The following is a 23,429-nucleotide window of genomic DNA, read 5'->3' as shown; positions in this document are numbered from 1 at the left end:
TTGAGTGAGAGAGAACTGCTGTTGCTTCTTCTTTTTTCCTTTTTAGAGAGGGAATTTGCATTTTAAATATTGTTAGTTTTAATGGGCCCAGGTCAGCTAGGAGTCAGCTCTCAGCATCCACTTTTCATTCTCTAATCTTGGTTCTTTTTTGTTGTTTTGTTCATAAAATTTGACAGAAGCATGTTTTCCCCTGATGTCATGGTGCCATGCTGTTTTGTCCTTGGCGAAAATATCTGCTATTGAAGCTTAATTAAAAATACAGTTGTTTCCACTTTGTAGCTATCAGAAGAATCTATTATAGTGTTTATTTTCTCTTCATGTGAGATAATTTGGGGAAATGCTAGCTCCTCACTCCACAAAAGGTCACTAAACTAAAATGAGATGGTTTAATTGATAAGCATTCTTTAAGGAATGTGCAGTATTCCCAAGATCCTATCCTTGCAGGGCTCTGGGCTTTGGAATGAAATCAAAGTCTTTTTAAAAGCTCCGCATCTAAATGTAGCCATTCAGAAAATAGCCATGAAAATTCCTTTCTTCCCCCTAAGCTATCCGTTTGTTAAAGTGTTGTGAAATGTACAATAATTTTCAAGGTCTTAGCCACTTAACTCAAATTATAAAGCATATAAAATGTCAAAATGGTTCATGATTTAAACCGTTTTCACTTGTTTCATATATATTTCATGTATAATATATTCTATATAATTACACGTGCCTATATATTCACATGGTTAGATAATGCCTTCTAAGAGATAATTAAATCTTCAAGTGTTATCATACTAAATGAAGTGTTATCATACTAAAGTATTTCTACATTTCCTTGGGAACCTAGTAGAATTTTTCCTTTTTGGCATGCTTCATCTGTTCCTTACCTCAATAAAAACACTGACCTCAAAGAAAACTAACAAACCAGGTTCCCCAAACAGAAACTCTAAAGGTTGAGAATCAAGGCAAGGCATACTGAGACACTTTGATATGTAAGTAGGGAGATGATCGTGGAGAAGTCTTCAAACCAAATATATTTCATGAGAGTCTACCTCTCTACTTCTATACATGATGCTTTCCCATGCCCGTTTAGTTCCACTTATGTAATATATTTGTTCAACATACCCCCTCAGATAAATAATTTAAGGGAAGTAAACCTTAAAATTATATGTCTAAAATATTCTGACACCCCCGCACCTCTGTGGCTCTACTTCCTCCTTCCCTGCTGATTCTTCATACACCAGCTAACCTTATTATCTTTTCCAAAGGTTCCTTAGTATCTTTCTGCTTCAGGGCAGAACATGACCTGTTCTTTCTGTCTAGTATACTCATCCTCTTCCCCTTGGCCTGGCTGACCCTCTCTTTCTTCAGCCCCAGCCTACACATTATTTCTGAAAGAACGCCTTTCCTACATCCTCTTCCTGCTCCACCATGGGACTAGATCAGGATCCTTGGTTATCAATTTTCACAGCTTGATAATTGTCTTTATGGCATTTAACACAATCATGATGCTTCACCTCCCTGTTTAATGATTGGTTTATTGTCTATTTCCTCTACTAGACTATAAACCCCATTAAGGCAAGAGCAGTGCTCATGGTTGGTAAGATGGTGCCATGCATAAATAGACTGGACCCACTGAGCATCTCAAGCTATTCGTACTTCATTTCCATCCACTTGGGTGGTGCCTGACTGGAAAATTCTGACTGAAGTTTATTTAAGAAAGTGTCTGAACACCTTCCCCCCACCTCTACCTCCCCTTCCCCCAGCACATATGCCCCAGGGAGTCTGTGCAAACTGCCAATGAAAGATAGTCTTTTTACAACAGAATCTTGTCACATATCCTGGAATTTTATAGAAAATATATACTTGTAGTTTTCTCCCCACTGGTTACTAGAAAGGAGAATTGTTCTTAATGAAACTTTAATACTTCTGCCCTTCCCATTAACGGATGATTGGTAAGATTAATGATTAAGAGAGAATCAGAAAAATAAATGATCATAAATTAAATCCTACTATGATCTAATTCTATTGAGATTCTTCTTTTCAAAATACAAATGGCTTTGTTTAAGTTTTCCACTTGAACCCAAAGGTGCATTTTTCACTCAGTACAGTACACACCTTAGGGAAGGATATAGCTCTCGATCATGAAACTAACACATTTCCATGTTTTTTTCTGATAAACTAAAGTATGTCTGGCATCACCCTCAGACTTTCTACAGAATGTACAAAACAAAGAAAATCTTAAAAACCCAAAGAAAAAACATTTGCATTTCTGAGAGGCAATCTTCTATGACTATTACCTTGGAAGAAAATAAAATTTGTTTGACTTAATGCTGTCTGTAGTGAAAAGACCACAGGGACAGCCCTAAATGGTTTATTAAGTAAGAAAGATTGAACACATGAAAAATTGTTCTCTCTTAAAACATTTCTAACCCACACATGTAATTTATATCATGGCAAAATTCAACACAAAAACTGTATTGTTTTTGGCACAATAACCTGCAAACATCCCTGGTTAGGATGCAAACTAAAAGCACAGCTTAATACTGTTGACAACCACTAGCTTTAGACAGTGATTTCTACCATTATTTTATTTATGGAAACATATGAAAAGAGGTAACTATGGAAATAGAAGATCAAGTTATTAAAGGCATGTAATATTCTAATCTTTTGATTCTTATTTGCATGTCAGCATCATAAATAATATGCTCTGAATATCCCCAACATAGATTAGGAATGAAAGAAAATGCTTCTGCAATGAAAGCGTACTCCCAAGGATATTTGAAAAAGATGTCAGTATTTAAGTTAATCAATATCTGTTTCTAGCGGGCTTTATTATAAGAAGTGACAGTCTCTTTCTGGGGAGAGAGGGTAATTCTTTATACTGACATTCTATTCCATTTTCTGTAAAATGTAAATGGATGCCTCCATTAAATGAATTCCATGGTCAGTTAATATCCAAAAGCAGTTTTTTTTTCCTCTATTACATCTTCATGTTCACTATACAATAGGAATAGTTAATTCCTAAAATAAATGTAAAAGAATATAACACAGAGCATCATTTTCAAATTGGTAATGACCAGTTCTTCCAGGACCATACAATTCTGTGTTTCTATGGATTATAGAGTAAGGTTGTGAAAAGAAAGGACCAGGGTGCAGGTCTGAATGAAATAGAAGAAGAATGTGATTACATTATCTGGACATTCCAGCTACTTCACGTTCTTAGATTTTAGAAACCATTTTTAAAGAGATAATTCATGTGCAACAAAATACAAGGTAAAATGCAGTTAGAGCACTCCATGCTACAGTACAAAGAATTCTGGCCTCTGGTTCTTTCCCTCCTCCTGCTATGCCTCTGAGCCCCATTTGATTTCTAACAATTTGTTTTCCTTGTCTGAAAACAACAGATATTGTGATGAGGATCAGGCAAAATTATGGAGTCTATGAAAATGTTTTGAATAGTGAAACGGCATAAAGGGTTAGGAAAATGATGCTTGAAAAATGTTTCTATCACAGATGACCAACTTAAAGAGTTTGTCAGAAATTTAAGGGGTGGATATCTGAACCACGTGGTCTGGGCTTACTGTTTCAAGTTCCTACTTACCTCTGTAGATATAGATTTAGAATTGAGTAAAATGTGCAGAAGTAACCTAGGTAATCTATTTTAGGAGGTTCTATTAAACTTATTATTTATTTATTTCCTATTGTAAAATTTAAAAAAGTAAACATAAAAGCTTGCAACATTTCAGAATGGTCTATAAAAAAGTACCACTACTTGCTTCATCATTCTTGACCTTTCTCCCTCCTTCCCTCCCTCTCTCTCTCATAAGCACACATGCTCACACAGATTCTCAATTTTCACTTCCCAGAGATAATCATTATGACCAGCTTCTTGTAAAATCAAATACTTTGAAGTTGAAAAACATTGCATGACATTTATGGATTTCAAAAAATTAAAGAGAAATCTAGAATTATCTTATGCCAGTTAGAGTTGGTGAAATCTCAAATTCCCTTGGAACAACAGAGTGGCAGACTGCTGGGTGAGGGAATTGAAACAATAACCCTGTAAACAAACTGCCCAAAGTGAATGACCAGAGACAGCCTACAGCAACGATGGAATAATGCCTTCAAGGAACACCACCTCCTCCTCACGGTTTATAACCACTTTATGATGTTCTTCAACATGTTTTAATGATTATCATACCTTCCCCTTCACAAAGGATTGATTTATTATGGTTTAAATTTAAAGAATACTAGTTTCCCAGTTTTGAATGGGCTTAGATTACAGAACACATAAAAATCAATGACTTTGTTCCAGGCAAGAAAAACATAGTATTCATTTAAGTGCAAAAAGAATAGTCCTGGGGAAAAATTCCTCATGCAATTCTTCATACTAACCATTTCCATCACTGGCCTCTCCAACCTCTCCTCTTCCCCCAGCACTGTCATCAGCATCATAACACTTTCATGGTACCTTAACATTCACAAACTACTTTGAATATTATTTATTTTAATTTCTGAATTTTTTGTCAAATACTTTTAATTTACAGATAAAATTTTCTGCAGCTCAGAGCAGTGAAGTGCTTGGTTCAAAGTCATGGAATTAAGGACAGGTCTTTTCCTTTCACCAACATTAACTGATAAACTTCTAAGTGTCTATCTCCACTCACATATCTCCTCTCAAGCTCCAGAACCCACATCTAACCAATGGAATTAGTGTCTGCACTTTGCAGACCAAATGTAGTTAAACTCACAGTTTCCAAGCTGAGCCCATAATATTCTCCCATATGCCTGATTTTCTCTTTGTGTCTCCCTACCCCCCCCCTCCCCCCGCAGTGAATGGTATCAGTATCATTATCCTTTTAGTTGTTTAAGCCAAAAATCTAGACATCATTAATCCCCTCAATATGTTTTCTCAACATGCATGTGTATACTCCATTGTCACATCCTGTGGATTCTGCCCTCTGAATATTTTTCAATTGTCTCCACTTCTTGTCTCTACCATGGACACTATAGTCCAAGACACCATCATCTCATATTGAAATCCTTCCTACCTGTACATTCTGCCTTTTCCTCACCACTCCTACTCTATCTATTCTCTGTGCTATAGTCAGAGAAATCAGCTAATTGCTTTGCTTAAAATCTTTTGTTGGCTTCCCAGTTGCTATATTTTGGATGTGGTTTGTCCCTACCAAAACTTGTAGGTATTGAGAGATGGTGGGACCCTGAGAAAGGGATTAATGTAGTTATTGAAGAATTGGGTTAGTTATTGTGAGAATAGGTTGTTATAAAGTATCTGGTTCCCTTTGTCCCCTTTTCTTTTCTGCAAATGTCTATTTGCTCTTCTGCTTTTTCCCATCATGTTATAATGCAGCATCAGGTCCTTACCACATACGGCTATCTACTCTTGAACTTTCCAGTCTCCATAACTGTAAGCTAAATAAACATCTTTTACTTATAAATTACTCAGTCTCAGGTATTCTGTTATAGCAACAGAAAATGTACTAAGACACTAGTGCTCTTTAGAAAAAGATAAGAGTCTTTAGCATGGTCTATAATGGTTAACACAATCTGTCCCTGTCTCTCTAGCCAGATTCCTGCCTTCACACTTTTGCTTTTGTCACCTAGGCTGTCTTTCATCTTGTCCCAGGCATCTAGCTCCCTCCCTTCTTAGATGTTCCATATGTCTGGAATGCTTGTGCCCATCTGCTGTCACCAGCTAAATCTTAATTCATTCTCCGGCTCCAATGTCACTCTCTCAGGAAAGCCTTTCCTGACCTCTAGGTTTATATTGGGTGCATTTCTCCATCATTATAAGTGTGTGTTTGTTTACTTGTTCTGTCTGTTACTTTCCATGGCCTTGTAAGATCTGATAGCTTCGCACTATTGCATCCTCTGGTGTCCAACACAGGGCCTGGCACCTGTAAGACACTCGGTAAATATATGTTGGAGTCATGCTCAGACTTGCCGACTCCCAATTTTTGCATAATGTTTCTACCACTGCCCTATTCTAGGGGGCCCAAGTGCTCAGATAATTAAATGAAAAGGAATCAGTTCTTCTATCTTGGAAACTAAAATTTGGAGATGAAATTCTAAGCCAACATAGCACATTTCAGCACTGTCAAGGTTTATGACTTAATATTGCTAATAGTCAAATATGTAGGAAGCGGTGCTTTGTCTTTCTCCACTAGGGAAAATCTAATGTACAGAAAGGATTACAGTAGAATTTATAAAACTTCATTTTTAACATAATGACAAACCATATATCATTAACCTCCCTGTTATAATGGTGCTTTGGATAGGGGTGTGGGACAGGGAGATGTTAAAGTCTTGAGTTCTCAGCTTGTTAAGAATTATAATGCAAATTTTAAAATTGGTTCTAAAACCATAGAGAACAAAATGCAAAATCTTTTACTTAAAGATTTGGAAGACTTTTTTTTTAAGGGTCATAACTAATGAATGAAGTACTTCTTTACAGGTATAATCTAGCTAATAGAAAATTCATTTGGCAAAATGCTGGTTGACATTTCACTGAATATAATTAGAAAAAACTGGACAGATAGTGAATATAATGAGACATGGGAAGAAGAGATCATTCCCAGACTTTTTGCGCTCTATTCTCTAAAGGTTTTTCTGGGCAGTGGGATCCTGTCTACACTGTGGAAGTTATCAGGATTTTTGGTTGCTGCCAATAAACATGTCTGCTCTGGAAGTCTACTGTGGCAACTTGGAAAAATATATTTTGTCAATGGAAACCTCCATTTTTAGAATTATTTTTCCAAATCAATATCTTACTTCTTAAAATAAAGAACTTATGTTATATATGACCTTAAGTGACTATTTTTTTCCTTCTGGAATTCTGTTTGACTATGGGATCAAATTCAATTCTAGCTCTAAGCCCTTTAGCCATAGAATTTCTGCCTGCTTCCTAGATAAAGTAGTATCACCTAATACAGTGACTCCCTCAAATGCCAACACTTCCTTTTAATATCCATAAAAGCAGAAGAAACCCCAACCCTCCCCAAACTTTTCCTTTCCTTCTTTTTTCTCTTCTTTCCTTCGTCCCTTTATTTCATTTGATTTACATTTACTGAGGAGTCTGCTCTGTGCCAAGCACTATTTTTGTTTTGTTTTGGTACTGCTGGGGATTGAACCCAGGGCCTTGTGCATGCAAGGCAAGCACTCTACCAACTGAGCCATATCTCCAGCCCCCAAGCACTGTTTTAATCTCTGAGAATTAGCAGTAGAAAACCAAAAAACGAACAGACAAAGTCCCTGTTCTTATAAAATTTACATTCTTGTATACCCTTTATAAATGGAAAGGAAGAATGGCTGAGAATAGGGCAAGTTTTGATATTACAAAAAGGAGATAAATATTCGTGAATTTTAAAATCTTCCTTCCTGGTTTGAAGGTTAGAGAAGCAATTGTTTTTAAATATGATGATTTATTCAATATAAAAAAAGACTGATGGCGATTTATTTTTAAAATACTGATCCAAATTAAGAAAAGCCAAATCTGAGGATTTGCACATTTTTTAAAACATGATCTAGAATAAAATATCACATTATTACTAACTAGTGACTTCCAAAATGATGTTTATCTAAACATGATGTTCCGTTTTTCACTGTGTCTGTCAGAGAGTTTCTCTAAGTCTCCTGGAGAAGTCCCTTAAAAATAGGGCAATGTTTTAGTCATCATAGGATATCTTGGGCTTTACCAGAGTGTCTGGTACAGAGAGCACATATATACAGGCGTGTACCACCACACCTGGCTCATTGTCTTAATAAAACTATTCAGTGAAATACAGCATTATGTTCAGATTATTAACAACGTTGGTTTGCAAAAGATAAACAAATTCCTCATAGTTTTAGAATATTCCAATGTTTATAAAAATGACTGGCTTCTGGTTCTTTACTAATAATATAGAACTTTAATACCTTGAGTTTGGATTAATTGTAGGGTGAAGTCTGTATCTGTGGATTTTTTTAAAGTTTGGGGACATGTGATCATATGTACATCTTATCCATATTTCTGAATTTCTTTCTGAGCAGTGGGAATAAATTAATTTTATTGTAATAGCAAATCCACTAAAATACATTCACAAATATATCTAAGTAAGGTACATGAATATTTATCTAATTTATGTAAACAATTTATATAATTCATTTCATTGTATGTAATTTCTTTTTTGGGGGGGACTGAACCCAGGGGCATTTAATCACTGAGCCACATCCCCAGCTCTTTTTTGTATTTTTATTTAGAGACAGGGCCTCACTGAGTTGCTTAGGCTCTCCCTAAATTGCTGAGGCTGGCTTTGAACTTGGGATCCTCCTGCCTCAGCCTCTGTCTCTGGAGCTGCTGGGATTACAGAGGTGTGCCATCATATCTGGCTCTTTGTCTCAAGACTTCAGAGAGTTGGAGAATCAGAGGAATAGACACTTCTTCTCTCATGCTATACAAATTACTTGTCTCAGAGTCTAAAAAGGAGGTTAGCTCCACGGATGTGCGACTTCATGGGAGGGGGGGATTCTGTAACTCTAGATTGAAACACATTCTTTGCTAACTTTATATGGTAGAAATCAGGCAGTTGGCATGTCAGTTACCCTTAAAAGTAATGAAAATAATAATAATTATTATTATTATATTGCACCAGATGCAAATGATTCTAGAAGAGTTTATTTATTGTTAACCTTAATTAACCTATGTAAATTAAAAATATCTAGGCAAAAATGAAAATTTAGACTGACATTTTTTTCTCTATGAGCTCAAAATTTCCTTAGAATATGAAAACTTCTAATTCTTAATAAAGTGATGTGACTGAGAAAGGAATAACATAGTGTGTAGAAATTCCTATTACTGATAAATGGAAAATATTCAGATAGGGTACCTTCTTCAAGAAGATAAATTTTTACATCAGAATTGGGTTCAAGTCTTTGCTTCACTATTTACTCCGAGATCCTGGGAAATATACTTCGTCTTTCTAAACCTTATTTCCTGGATTTGAATGGAATAGCAACACTCAGTACATAAGACTGATTTGGGGGTCAAATTAGATAATGGATATAAATGTTCTGCACAATGACTGGGGTATGATAAAGAACCGACAAATGAAGCTGTTATTAGAGATAGCATCCCTCACCCAGATTTTAATTCATTAAATAGTTACCTTATTGACAGGAATAATGTTTTTGACATTGTAGTAGAAGCCAAAATAAACCATGTTGAAAACTCCATGACGTCCCAAAGTTGCTGTAAATCCTTTGTTGAGGCCCTGGAGTCCCAAGCCTTCCTTCTTAATGATTTGTCTTGCATAACTTAAGGTGGATGGTTGCTACAGGAGAGAAAAGCAAAGCCAGAAAGATCATTTTTGGGACTGTGGAACACAGTAAATTACTGTATTAGCTTCTCTCTAAGCCAGAATTATAAGGATTTTTTTTATCCCAAACATGAATAATCATGCCTAGATCTGTGCTTTTCAAAATTAGAAAACCCCCAAAGCAAACAAAATTGCATGCATAACAACAGGATTTATAGAGAAGATTGTTGGCAAAGAAAAACTATCTTTGGTGGAATTAGTGAAACTAATGTCATGTAATAACTATCACCACTTTCAACATGTAAATAATTGTATCCAATTCTGAAGTATGCACTCTAATGAGGGGGATTAGCCATATAGATAAATAAGTAATCCTCTACACATCATCCAAATGGAATTTATACTTGGCTCCCGAATCCAGCATATTTACCTTTTTAATTATGTTTTCTAAACTAATGTTAAAATTAGTCTCAATCCTATTGCCTCAATAGTTTTAAACTGGTGGTAGGTTAGAAATCGACCATGGATAAATGGCTGTTGATTGGTATATATCCTAAAGAAAATAGGCAATCAGTGCATGTATCACTTGCTGTGATAAATTATAAATCAATGGTGATAGAAGAACTAGGTTACCTTTAATTTATTCTTTTTCAGCTCTCTGATTGATTACCCAAGGCTGAAATAACTACTGGGATCCAATCTGCTACTTTGGGAACTTGCTAAGGAACTTACTGCAATTTGCTCTGAGGTTTAAATTCATGACAATACAATTACAATGACTCATGGGTTTTTTTTAAAACTATGAGTGATTGTTTCCTTTTTTGGAGTTTATACACAAAGGATATCTCGCTCACATTTTGACTAAATATTAAATGGGGGGACATATTCAGTGTTTAATCCCGCCTCCCATGAGGCAAGCAGTGACATGACATTTGTTTGATATTTTACTAGAGCAGGTTGCTGGAGTGGTCACACAGTCTGATGTGATTTCAGTGTGTTTTCTTATCATGGCAATTAAGGCTACATCAGTAGAATAGACAAAACAAATACAATCAAGGCTTTTCATGTAACTTGTATTTATAGTTACATAATTAACATAATACATTTAAATGAGCTTTTTTATATAGTAAATCCTATAGTTTTTACTGATAATTACATGGCTATACTCAACTTCACCTTTTCTTTTAAGAGTATTAATTACAATAAATTACATTAAACTTAAGAAAACTTATCTTTGTAACATGAAAATACCATGTGAGGATATATCTTGAAATAATAAAAGGCATCTCATGTAGGAAAACAAATTCCCAGAAGGTTAAAGTTCACTATTCTATAACATGGGACATTTTCATTTTGGTTCACTATCAATCAAAATGATTTATTTTGGTCTTCATCAGAGAAGAGGACAAATTGAGCAGAAGATCATTTCTCCTGGGAAGGCATTGGCAGTACTGAGCAAACTGCCTAGGAGTGTCTTTCTCTGAAGGCTGTCTGAAGACAGAGAAAGGACAAGAGGTGGCTTTCCTGGGAATAAGAAGAGCAGGGCAGAGGTGAAGTTGCACACCCAAACTGGACCAGTGTGGTGCCTTCTTCACCAACCTAAGTTTTCCATTCTCACACAGCTGAGAACCAGAGGGCAGGAAGGATGGTAAGCTCAGAGGCTACCAAGGTTTTAGAGCAATGGAGGAATCAATGACTTTAATGCATTTGCAGATAATAAGACTTTCCTAAAACAAAAAACAAAACAAAACAAAAAAACTAGAAAGAAAATATCTATTGCAAGAACCCTAGTTTGCTAAGTCATCAGAATTGGGATGACTGAACTAAGTATTAATTTGTGCAGCATCTTTCTTACAATCTTCAGAAAAGAAAACTCCTACAAAATCTTGGTGTCAACAAATATTCAAATGGCATTTATTGATGTCTGTGTCCTAATTTTCACTTGTGTAAGTTCTGGGTGGGTACAAGAAAGTGTAACACATGGATTTTAAACTCATGCTCTGTTGAATTTGAGCCCTAGTTGTCAATAAGTAGATCAGAGAGTAACATAGTAATTGGAAATAAGAGCTTAGAGGAGACAGCTCCAGCTTTGAGTCTCCCCCATAACACTTGCTAGCTTTGGCAAGTATTTTATCCTCTCTGACAAAATCCTTATTTCACTAGTTTGTATATAAGGGTAATAAAAAATTCTCAAAATATCACTACATATGTCACTGTATATTTAGCTATTAATAATAGTGGCAATTATGCTGACAATAATAAATCAGTAATAACAAAATCACAGAAAATTTTACTTTTAGTTGAGGCAGTGGCAGTCAAAAGGTGGTGCCTGAGTTGAGGGAGAAGAAGGATATGCTTAATGTTTCTTCCTTCTGTATATGTTTTCCTTTCCCCAGTATCCTAGACCCTTGTGATGAAGTCCATCAGAAATGCATGAGGAATGCAAAATAACACATCTGCTTCCTCTGAGACCCAACCAAATCCAACCTCCAGGTTAGAGATAACCTTTAGTGCATAGAGCCAAGGGTTTGCTTCTTGAAGTTGGCACCTTGGTAAGAGCCCTCTACTTTGGCAAGCCTATGGGCTCTAGAAGCAAGGCCACAAGGGAGCAAAGGTTGGAAATAGAAAAGCACATAAGCCAGGCCTCCGCTGCATGGCTTTGGAGCCTAGAGTGCACTTTCACATATGTTATCAGGTACCTGAAACATGGGAAACGTTCATCAGTGTCACTGTTATCACAGATGCTCCACCCCTGTTTATTGTGTAACTTAATCCTCTCAACAAATGTGTGAGATAGGTATTATTATCCTCATTTGACACATGAAGAAACTAAGGCTGAAAAGTCAAGTTATTTGCCCAAGGACACAGAGTACATGAGTAGAGCCAGAGCTCAAACTGGGCTCTTGAACTACAAGTCTATGCTTTTATACTCTGCTTGGTTCTGTCATACTGACATATGTGATTGCTTCTTTCAACAACCCTGTAAGGTGGGCAGTAGGTACTGTATATTCTAATTGTTTGTGTTAGGAAACAAAGGATAGTTAAGCAATGTTCCCAGGTAAAATGCTGCTGATAAATGGCAGATTCTGCATCTAATCAAGTGTTCTTTTCACACTCATTTTTTGTTATATACAGGTGACAAGATTTTCAGAGTTTGATAATCAATCGAAAGAGCTAACAGATACACTATAGTACAAATGTATTTTTTTGGCAAGTTGGGGCCTTGGGATAAAGAAAAACTTCAAAAATTAGAAGTAAAAGTATCATGTGTGTTTTTTGCTTAATTCAGGGACATTGTATCACACACATGTAAGCAAATATTCAATTAGAAAGGCAAAACATGACTTCCACTAGGATGCTTAAACAGGAAAATATAGAATCATTTTGACTAGTTCTCTGTAAACACAAGAAATTTTACTAAACTTATTTGATTACTGGGCTTCCATTTCAAAATAAAATGGTGGCTGATTACCATCATCAGCCAAATGATTCCAATACTATCCAACCCAGCAGGTCGTCCATCGGTTCAATTTCCCTGTGTTAGTTAGATTCACTCTGATTTTCATATTTAGTTACCAGTTGTGGGCCAAATTGCATTATAACTTTCCTAGCTCTACCTTTCATTGACTTCATCAGAGCTGCAAGCATGGAAGAGTAAAAGGATTGGGATGTAGCTAATGTTGTGATAGCACACTGATTTTGACATTGGTTTTTAGGAATCTTCAGTTCACTGGTAATTTTTAGAAGCATTTTCATTGGAAGTAACTCAAAATCTTATTTAACTCTGATTTCAGCTATTGCCAACTGGTAATGCTGGACACTCTGTGTTCTTTCCTGCATTATTAAGTGCCTCTACATGCCATGGACTGTGCTAAACATCTAGCACAGTGCTTTGCTTATATTCTATAGATTTGAACATTTTTTGCTTTAGTTTTTATTTGGAGATGTATGCTGATAATTTTTTATGTACCTGTGACAGTATTCCACAATGGTTATGGAATATGTAATCAAATTTCTGTTTAAAAAGTCCTTAAGAGGTTTAATTTTAAAAGAATATCTTACACGAATTAGACCAAACACAGAATAAAAAGGAAAATATCATGTGATCTAACTTATATGAAATCTTTTTTTAAAAGGTCATATAAAATATACAGAGATAGAGAATAAAATAGTGTTTACAAGGGCAGTGTTGGAGGTAGAGAAGGAGGAGGAAATGGGGAGATATAGGTCAAAGAATATAAAGTATCTAAGGATTCAAAGTACCAGATATATAGGATGAGTAAGTCCATCATGAGAATCATAGTTAGTAAAATCAGATTGTGTTAGAATTTTGGTTAAATAAGTATATTTTAGCTGTTTTCACACAAAAAAGTAACCCAGATGATAGATGTTAATCTGTCTCAGTATAGTAACCATTTTACTATCTATATGTATCCTATAGCATCATTTGTAAATCCCAAATAAACACAATAAAATTTATTTAAAAAATTAATTTTAAAAGATACAAACACACAAGAACACACACACAAAGAAAAAAAGGAAAAGGAAGAAAAGATTCTTTGTAAACAATGCTCCTAGGCACCACTCTGGGGCACTGACTCCTCACTCTCCAAGATCCTAGTATTACTTACAAATCACTGAGATGACTTATGGCAGCCTGAGTTATTTTTTCTGGCATTCTTCCATCCAACTACTGACCATTGCTGGCTCTGATTAGCTTGTGTGATCATGGACAGAGGTTTTAGGCAGTGGGCATTGTTCCCTGGGTAAATAGCTATCAGAATATGGTCAATAGGTACAGGCGTGGGGTGTGTCAGTGGATTTCCTCCCTCTCTAAGGCCAGGGAAGAGTTCTAGGCACACCATGTCAAGAGACAGCACGCTCCACATGTGTTCCTTTACTTACTTTCTAAAGCAAGGCTAACTCTGTTGCATTTTATTGCCAAGAGAATGAGGGTGTTGCACTGGATTTCATCACGTGGCTGGAAATCAAACCGGATGAGACCTTTACACAATGGATTGTGTCCACATTTGCACCTTCAGAAAAACACTGCTTTGTTCAAAAAGGAAGACCTGTTGCTACATTTATGTAAGAGAATATGATGGCTCTTCAGGAGATAGATGATCACCTATATTTTTGATTACTCAAATGAGGTCTTGATGCATTTTCATAAATTTGAAAAAAGAAAAAAGAAAAAGCTTCCTTTTATTTGAGAACAAAATGTAAGTGAAAGAAGAGGAGAGGTATCAGGCTTATAAGTCTACATTTATACATTTATTTTAGCTTTAGTTCATTAATTCAACATTATAGTTTATTTTAGTAGAACATGTGTGTGAACAAAGAAGATACCCCAAATATAATTATGTTCTATCTACTTTTGATGAACAGATATATTTTAAAACAATATGAACCCTCCCAGATGCTGAGCCATGGAGCTATCTGGACACCCAGTTGCTGCACAGTAGTCAGCGTGGCACAGGCCCTAGAAGTGAGGAAATGGTGACACTACTTTGCCCTGCACTGTTGGCAGAGCAGGAAGGATGATGACGAAGTCATGGCCACAGAAGCTACTGCTGAGAGGAGACTGGCAATAAAGATATCTTTATGGTTTCAGAAACACTTTTGATTTTTCTTAGAGATTTTTAATTATTCAGGTTTCTCTATCCAAATGAAAGCATTGTGGTTGAGTAGAAATAGGCTTCCATGTTAATACTCAGTTCTTTACAACTACTAATAACCATTGGACTTCATATTTACTACTTATAAGATGGGAATAAAGCCACCAACATTATAAAGAGAGAATGTGAAATATCAAATGAGCATTGAGAAAAGTGGAAGAGTTCACAATGGTGATGAGAGGGATGAGATAAGGGAGAAGTGTTGGCACAAATCATCAATTATCTTCTCTTTAGACAGTTCTATATTCATTTGAGGAATCAAACACATTGTATGGGTAACTTACAAAATCACAAAGAAGTTTTTAAAGAATCAAATAAAGGGAAAAACATCTGACATATAATAGATGTTCTGTAAATGGTAGCCATTATCATTAAAGTCTTGATTCTGAAAACAGAAATGTAGGGTTCCTGGCACAGCTGAGTGGAAGGCTGAAGTCTATTTTCTGTAAATGATAATAGAGAAGTAACTTGGCTGCTCCCTTAGGTATTGTTGAAAGATAACTATAGGAATAGATTCATATGCATAATTTTCTTTTCTGCTCACAAACATCACAGAGTGGAAAGAAATACTTTAGGTACTGAACAGTTGCCAAGCAGTGTTTCACACGGTAATGCAGGAAAAATTTGAACTTAATACAACATCGTGAATGCTGACATGCCCTTGAAGCTGGCTTCTCACACTATCTGTGAACACAACCACACACTTTCTCTAAATAACTCAACTTCTCTCTCCTTTCCTTGAAAGAGATGACAGCCCTTCTATTTACTTTATGTTGACTCCACATAACATTATGAAGTTTAGTTAAGCATTTGTTCATTGTCTACAGTAAAAGTTAATCACCAAGTTTTGTGATATCCTATCTGATATAATTGGTCTCTATTAGTTGCTAAGTTCCCAGCACAGAGTGTGCAGAGCCATATTTAATGGTGTTATCCACAAACCAGAAATAAACTCTGAACTAATTTCTTTTCAAAAAAAGTTCTTATCTCTAAAAATTTTTACCATTAATCACACATTTACTATCTGTTCACTGACTCTTAAAATTATAATTATAGAGCAAGTAAACAGAAAACTAATTATTTCTTTCTTGGGTTGAAGAAAAGAAAAATATAGAGGTAAAATAGGCTTTTGCAGTTTCCTAAAGGTTTATTTAGGGAAATTGCATCTCCTTTAATATTTGGGGGTGAGAATGATTATGTTCCCATGTAATGTAGTCAAAATGAGAGAGTAGAAGGAAAACCTGTGCCCCAGTCACACATCAGAGGCAAATCCTATAGACCTCAAGGGAAGGAAAACATAACCCTTTAGCCAAATAATAACTTTGAAGTAGATTTCAAAGTGGAGAGAAAAACTGGGAAACAATTCATACAAGATTTTGCTCCTGGGGAGGAATTCACATTTTCCAATCTAGCAGAGAGCACGTCAGCCAACCACCACTTGGCTTAGTACAACTGATAGGGGACTTCTAGTTCTTGTAAATATACAGATTTTAAAAAATGTATTCAGTTAGAGGGGAGAAAGTTCCTATAAGGACAATAAGCTACAAAGTCACACTTTTGGCAAGACTGGACTTGCAAACCATCTCCTCCAATAGGAAAAATCCCATGGCAAGCTTAGTCTTAAGCCAACGAGATGAGATTACAAACCAGAACAACTTTTTGCTGGGTTTAGTTTGAAGGATGGTGGGAAATTTGCATCTATCCTGATTTTATCAGAACATGTTTTTATACCCACTGAACCAAACCAGAGCATAACAAAGCTGTGATTACTCTGCTCCCCACAGAAGGTCAAGCATATTTAAATTAGAGACCGGTTTTCTTTATTCACTGTGAATTTCAAGATGTTGGCCAAGGCTCTGGTGCTGGAATTGGAGGAAGTGTGGCTGGGATTATAGTCTTTGACTGATACAACAGTAATTTAAAAAGTGAAGGAAAGACAAGTACCCTTATTGAAATATTTTATATACAAGTTGGAAGGATATGAAGGCAGTATCAGAAACCAAAGTGACTACAATTTCCTTTAAATGTTTGAAATAGTTTATGGTTAAATTGGGTGGGAAGGAAGACTTTATGGGTAACATACCTCTAACTGGCTAGAGAATTAGCCTAGACCACAGAGAAGATAACCAGGGGGTCTGGAGCTGCACAGTACCTGCCTTGCCTGAGAAGGCGTGCTGGAATTGCACTTGGACTCCAGGACTGCAGTTCCCATCAGGCAGCTGCCAAGACCATAACAGAAGGAGTCTCTACTCTCAGTACTGCATTTGGACCTCTGTTAGAGGATCCTTGTCCTGGAACCCATGCTGCAGAGGGCCCCATTCTAGTCTTCTTCCAGCAATGCCTTCTCCATATAGCAAGGGAACATTCACCTACCTCTCACCTCCCTCTCTCTCTCTCTCTCTCCCTCTCTCTCTCTTCCTCTCTCTCTCTCTCCCTTCCTCCTTCCCTCCCTCCCTCTCTTTTCCAGTTGGGACCATTGTAGTCCTTTGGTTTCATCTTTATCACTCTGCTTTTGCCTAGAAGCTGTTATGGGTAACATGGGTAACATCAGCCTGTTTTTCAGGCTGTCTTCCACTGCACAGTCCTTCTCAGCTGTGGCAACTTCTTGGGAACTTTCATGTTTAAAAGACCATGTTGACTCACTACTTCAGGTTAAAGAAATAGGAAAACTCAAAATAACATGTTGGATTACATGGTGGTTCATATCCAGGATGTGAAGGTAAAGAGACTGAACTCAGACATTCTGTCAGAGAAACTCACACAATTGGCAGGATTAAAGTTATCTACCTACAAAATGAGCCTCTATGGGGAGTCCATTCTGCTTTACTTACAGGTGCTATCAAGTAAGCTGGCCATTCTGTATGCAGCCTATGCATTTAGTGTCCCACAAGAACTCTTAGCTGTAATTGACTGAAAGACTGAAGATGAGTTCAGTTCATGAAGTAACTAAGGAGGCTTGAACAAGAGTCCATGTTAATGTTATACACTATTCCAGAGAAAGAAAATCTTGACTGTGGAAGAATTTTTCCTACAGTGGCTTCAAATGTTCTTAATTACATCTCTAACATCTGTTGCCATCCATCAGTTATTTACAGCCAACAGATAGGCAGCTACTCCTGTTTATTAGCCGGACTGCCTCTGCTCAAGATAGTGGGCCTGCCTTCTCAAAGGTCTGCAAGCTGACCACCTGTCCTTAATCTTTGATAAAGAATTCAGGCTGACCAATCTCCCTTGCTTCTCTTTCACTTTCCTCCCCAGCCTCCGATAATTACTCTTCTACTCTCTACTTCTATGAGATCAGTTTTTGGATTCCATATATGAGTGAGGTCAAGAAGCGTATTCCACTTAATATAATGTCCTTCAGGTTTATCTATGTTGCCACAAATGACAGTATTTCTTCTTTTATTATGGTGGAATAATATTCCATTGTGTATATATTCCACATTTTCTTTATCCATTTATCATTTGATGGATACTTAGGTTGATTCATTATCTTGACTATTGTGAATAATGCATCATGAACCTTGGAATGCAGATGTCTCTTTGATATAATGATTTCATTTCCTTTCAGTATATTTTCAGTATTGGGATTTCTGGATAAAATGGTAGTTCTACTTTTAATTTTTTGAGGACCCTCCATACTACAGCTAGATAGGAGGAAAAGGGAATAAGTGTTCTCTGGTAGAGTAATCATGACTAAACATGTACTGAGTATTTCAAAGTGGAAGGGAGGATTTTGAATGTTCTTACCACAAATAAATAATAACTTAATGAAATCATGATATGCCAAATACCCTGATCTGGTTATTATACAATGCATACATGTACTGAAACACTACATTGTATCCCATAAATCTGTACCATTATGTGTCAGCTGAAAACAAAAGAAGAATAAACAAGAATTCAGGCTGAATGGATGGTACTGACATCTGAGAATGCCCTAGTGAACTGAGGGAGAGGACTGGCCACCATTCTGTGATCTATATCTGTTCCCACCACTGAAGTCAGATGTGACTGCTCAATATTAATTGGAGCAATATCTCAAGATAAATATGCCTCTACTTAAGCATAAGAATTTAATTTTTGTGTTTTAGTTGTCAATGGTCCTTTTTTTAAAAAAAATCTTTATTTTTTTACTTGTGGATATCCAATTTGGAACTTGGATTTTTTTTTAGGGGGGGTACTGGGGATTGAACTCAGGGGCACTCAACCACTGAACCACATCCCCAGCCCTATTTTGTATTTTGTATGGTTTTTAGAGACAGGATCTCATTGAGTTGCTAAATCCTTGCCATTGCTGATGCTGTCTTTGATCTTTCGATCCTCCTGTCTCAGCCTCCTGAGCAGCTGGGATGACAGGTGTGTGCCACCGCTCTCAACTGTCAATGGCCCTTTATTTATATGGGGTGCTGAGAATCAAACCCAGTGCCTCACACAGGCTAGGTAAGTACTAACTACTATCCCAGTTCCAAGCTTAAGGATTTAAAAAATCAACTTGCATTTAGAAATAGTTCTTACTGGTTGAATACCTACTATTCTGTGTTAAGACATTTACATACAAGAAAGGATGGTGGAATGTGATGGACATCATTATCCAAAGTATATGTATAGAGACACGAATTGGGTGTCAACATACTTTATATACAAACAGAGATATGAAAAGTTGTGGTATATATGTGTAATAAGAATTGTAATGCATTCTGCTGTCGTGTATTAAAAAATAAAATCAATAAAAAGACATTTACATACATTATCACATTTGAATTCTTGTAAATAGCATGCTGGAATAATAACTAGTAACATTTTAAAAACCATCATTATACATCAGACTGTATTGACATCTTTACATATATGTCTCATTTAATCTCCACTATACTATTCTTCTTCTTTAACAAATGAGGAAACCAGATTACAGTCAAGGCAGGAAATATGAAGCCATCACATAATTAATTGCAATATCCCTTCAGGGTTTGTTCTAAACAGTACACATAAATGTCTTGCTATAGGGAAGACAGACTGATCACCGCTAGTTTACCAATGAGGGAACTGCAAGTATTTCAAGACCATACTGTGGCCGAGGGTAGTGGTGCATATCTGTTATCCCAGAGGATGAATTCAAAACCAACCTTAGCACCCTAAGCAATTTAGTGAGACCCTGTCTCTAAACAAAATATTTTAAAAAGAGCTGGGGATATGGTTCAGTGGTTAAGTGCCCCTGGGTTCAATCCCCAGTAAAAACAAACAAACAAACAAATCAAAACAAAACAAAAAACAGGCTATGAGGAAATGGTGAAAAGCATTATGGGAACTTTGGCCTACTTTACCCATCCTCCAATTGCCTTCCTGTTCTTGACAGCTCTGATTATATATGTCCTTCAATAATTTTCTCACAAGGTTTGAACTTTGTTAGAAATTACCAAAAGTGGTATTACTATTATTATAAATAAAGTCATGGAATTACGGAACCTGAATGATGCAAGGTTGAGACCCAAGATGAGCCAACTAGTCATTCCCACCTAATCAGCTGAGAAGGTTTCCCAAAAGTTGGGGTTTGACTCTAGCAGAGTCATTAGAAGCATTTCTTCTGGATTATATACTTTTTACTGTTCTGTGTTTTCTACTTTTTCTACAATGAGCAGGTCTTACTTTTTAAAGCAAGTGTTCCCAGACAATACATCTCATGGTAAAACATTCAAACATACAAAACCCTTTCTTTAAACTCTTACCTTCCCTCACCCATTCCAATCTCCTCCTTAGAGGTGACTACAGTTAGAAGTTTAGTTTGAATTCCTTACACTGTCATATATGGCTATTGAGCACGTGACATACCCTAGTTGAGATGTTCTATAAGCATAAAATACACACTAAATTCAAAATTTAAGCATAGAAAAACTTTATATAGTTTCTGTATTAATTACAAGTTGGAATGTAAATTAAGGAGACTATAAAAATATCAGTGGTTGCCAGGGATTAAGGGGTTGGGAGAAAGGGATGAATATGTACACCATAGAGAATTTTACAAGTGAAACCATTCTGCATGATACTTTAATGGTGGATACATATCATAAATTTGTCCAAACCTATAAAATGTACAATGCCAAGAGTGGACCTTAATGTAAACTATGGGTTTTGGGTGATAATGGTCTTAATGTATGTTTATCAATTGTACCAAATATACTAAGGTTGGATAATGACACTAGGGAAAGCTATACATATGCAGGGGAAACAGGTTTGTGAGAAATTTCTGTATCTTTTTTCAATTTTGCCACAAATCTAAACTTGTTCTAAATGATTAAGTCCTAAAGAAAAAAATATTTTGGATATATTGGGTGAAGTAAAATACATTATCAAATTAATTTCACCTGTTTCTTTTCATCTTTTTCACCTAGCTAACAGAAAAGGTGGTGCACATTTAATTTTATTGAACCATCACTGCTCTAGAGTCTAGATAACTTTGGGTTTTTTGCATATTCACATGTATATAGAGAACATATAGATTTTTGGTGTTTTCTAACTTAAATATGCATTACCTTTATCATTGGACTTTTTTTAAAATTAGAGTCTTTAAATGCAGGGGGCATTAAATTAATGCTTTCTTCCTGTCTTTATCTTCTTTATGATCCTTACACTTCTTTTATATTTCACAACCTACAAAGCCTTAGAATGAAGGAAACATAGTTATTCTTGGCTATAAAAATGCTGAAGTAAGTACATTTAATATGTGAATTAAATCAACATTGGTATAGGTTCATAAAGGGTTGTTGGATAAAGAAAGTGCTAGTCAATGAAGGAAGGCTTTGGGCATTAATGGGTCATTGGACAAAAGATCTATGAAACAGTGCCAAAATGACCTGAAAAATTTTTTGTAAACAACTATATTCAAAGTTTCTGTTCTCATCATGTTACCTCTTTTTCTCAAACATTTTTTTTGCAGTAGGTATAGTTCCATTATTTATGTTGGGTGACCACTCTCTGCTATTTTTTTTTAGTTTGATCTCTACTGCCTATGAAGGATCATATCGAAACAAAAACCTCAGTTCAGCCACTGAATTTTGATAGTTGCTGTAAATAAACACTGACATGTATGATCGATGTGATCACTATTTTGCTAAGTTATTGTTAGTTGAAGTAATATTAAAATATTTTATAATGTATCTAATAGATTTTATTCTGAGAAAATACCTAACATTAATGTCCAGTTAAGTGGATTCTACAAAAGAAATTACCCAAAGCAAGCTCCCTGTATCCCCTGCTTATTAATAAACTGAAATACATAAATAATTTAATATAGATTGCACTGTGTAAATAGACTGGGAACACATATGCATGCAGCAATTTCTTGTGTCAGGCTGGCACAGTGTTTATCATGTTCTAGCAAGGTGTTAGCACATGCAACATGAGCAGCTCTTACTTGGGCTCAATGTAGAACCTCCATGGGAGCAGAAGAGAGAAAAAGAACATTAGGCATGAGCACAGGTGCTGTGAAACTTATTATTTTAATAGCTGTGAGTGTTCCTTGGTTCTCTCTCCCATTTGCATCCCTGTAGTTACCTGTTATCTAGATGGAAAAAAGAAAAACCTGGGACTGAAAGCCTGTTTATACCTTTTCTCACTTGTTATTACTCTAAGACAATGGGTAAAATGAGGCACTGAATGGGGATCTCCAAATTTTTCTTCTTTCTGGTAATTCTCTCAATCTAATAAACCAAGTTTTTGTCCCCCAGATTCCATGGGAACTGTATTAAATGCTCCATATTGATGGGATATCTGAAAAACATTTCTTTCTTTCTTTTCTTCCTATATCTCACCACATTTTCTCCTAATTCAAGAAAGAATATAGAGATAGTAGAACATAAACAAAAGCTAGGGGTATACAAAGATTTTCAACTTTTCTGAGGTTTGGTAAACCTTTTGAAACTTAAAAAAATTCTCCTTAAATTAGGATTGACTTCCTCTGAGTAGATACCATCTGCTGTAGCAGCCCAACCCTGTCCGATCCTCCCTTGCCTAGGCCTTGGCAGCTACAGGTGAGTAGGGCCCCTTTCTTTCCCACACCCCTCCCCAAGAAGCTGTCAGGAGCCTCTGAGGCAGTATCCAGCAGGCAGGAAATGGGTTGGGGTTGAGGGGGTCTCCACCCATTAGCAGCTGTTTAAGCAGTAGGCAGGAAAATTTTTCTACAGAAAAATCCAGGTTAGCAAATACTTCAAACCAATTTATACCACATGCTACCCAGTTGTGGAATTGAATTAAAATGCGAAAAAAGGACCTGGAATGCTAATTCCCTTGTTTTCCCTCACTTAGTGCCTGGGACCAAAAGAACAAAACAAGAACAGTTGGACTTGGTGTTTTAAAGGGAATTATTAGGCAACTAGAAGAAAGTAAGGGCAGCACACACCAAAGAAAGCCGTTTATTTGGAACATCATGTACCAATGATTACATGTTAAGACCCAT

At 36.2% G+C, this 23,429-nt stretch overlaps 1 protein-coding gene and 1 non-coding gene across 13 annotated transcripts in view; both read right to left on the bottom strand.

Moving 5' to 3' along the window:
- The window catches only part of Slc25a21 (solute carrier family 25 member 21), a 497,747-nt gene that overhangs the window by 16,713 nt on the left and 457,605 nt on the right, over positions 1-23,429 (bottom strand). For all 12 annotated transcript variants that reach the window (XM_078050204.1, XM_078050206.1, XM_078050211.1 and 9 more), the window contains one exon: positions 9,150-9,314. In XM_078050204.1, the coding sequence (XP_077906330.1) occupies positions 9,150-9,314 (165 nt within the window). The remainder of the gene's footprint in view (positions 1-9,149; positions 9,315-23,429) is intronic.
- Trnaa-ugc (transfer RNA alanine (anticodon UGC)) lies at positions 7,116-7,194 on the bottom strand. The gene has a single exon. It is a non-coding gene; the product is annotated as a tRNA-Ala (tRNA).

The sequence above is a fragment of the Ictidomys tridecemlineatus genome, chromosome 5 (assembly GCF_052094955.1).
Source record: "Ictidomys tridecemlineatus isolate mIctTri1 chromosome 5, mIctTri1.hap1, whole genome shotgun sequence".
NCBI lineage: Eukaryota > Metazoa > Chordata > Mammalia > Rodentia > Sciuridae > Ictidomys > Ictidomys tridecemlineatus.
This window is presented reverse-complemented; position numbering and strand designations above follow the sequence as displayed.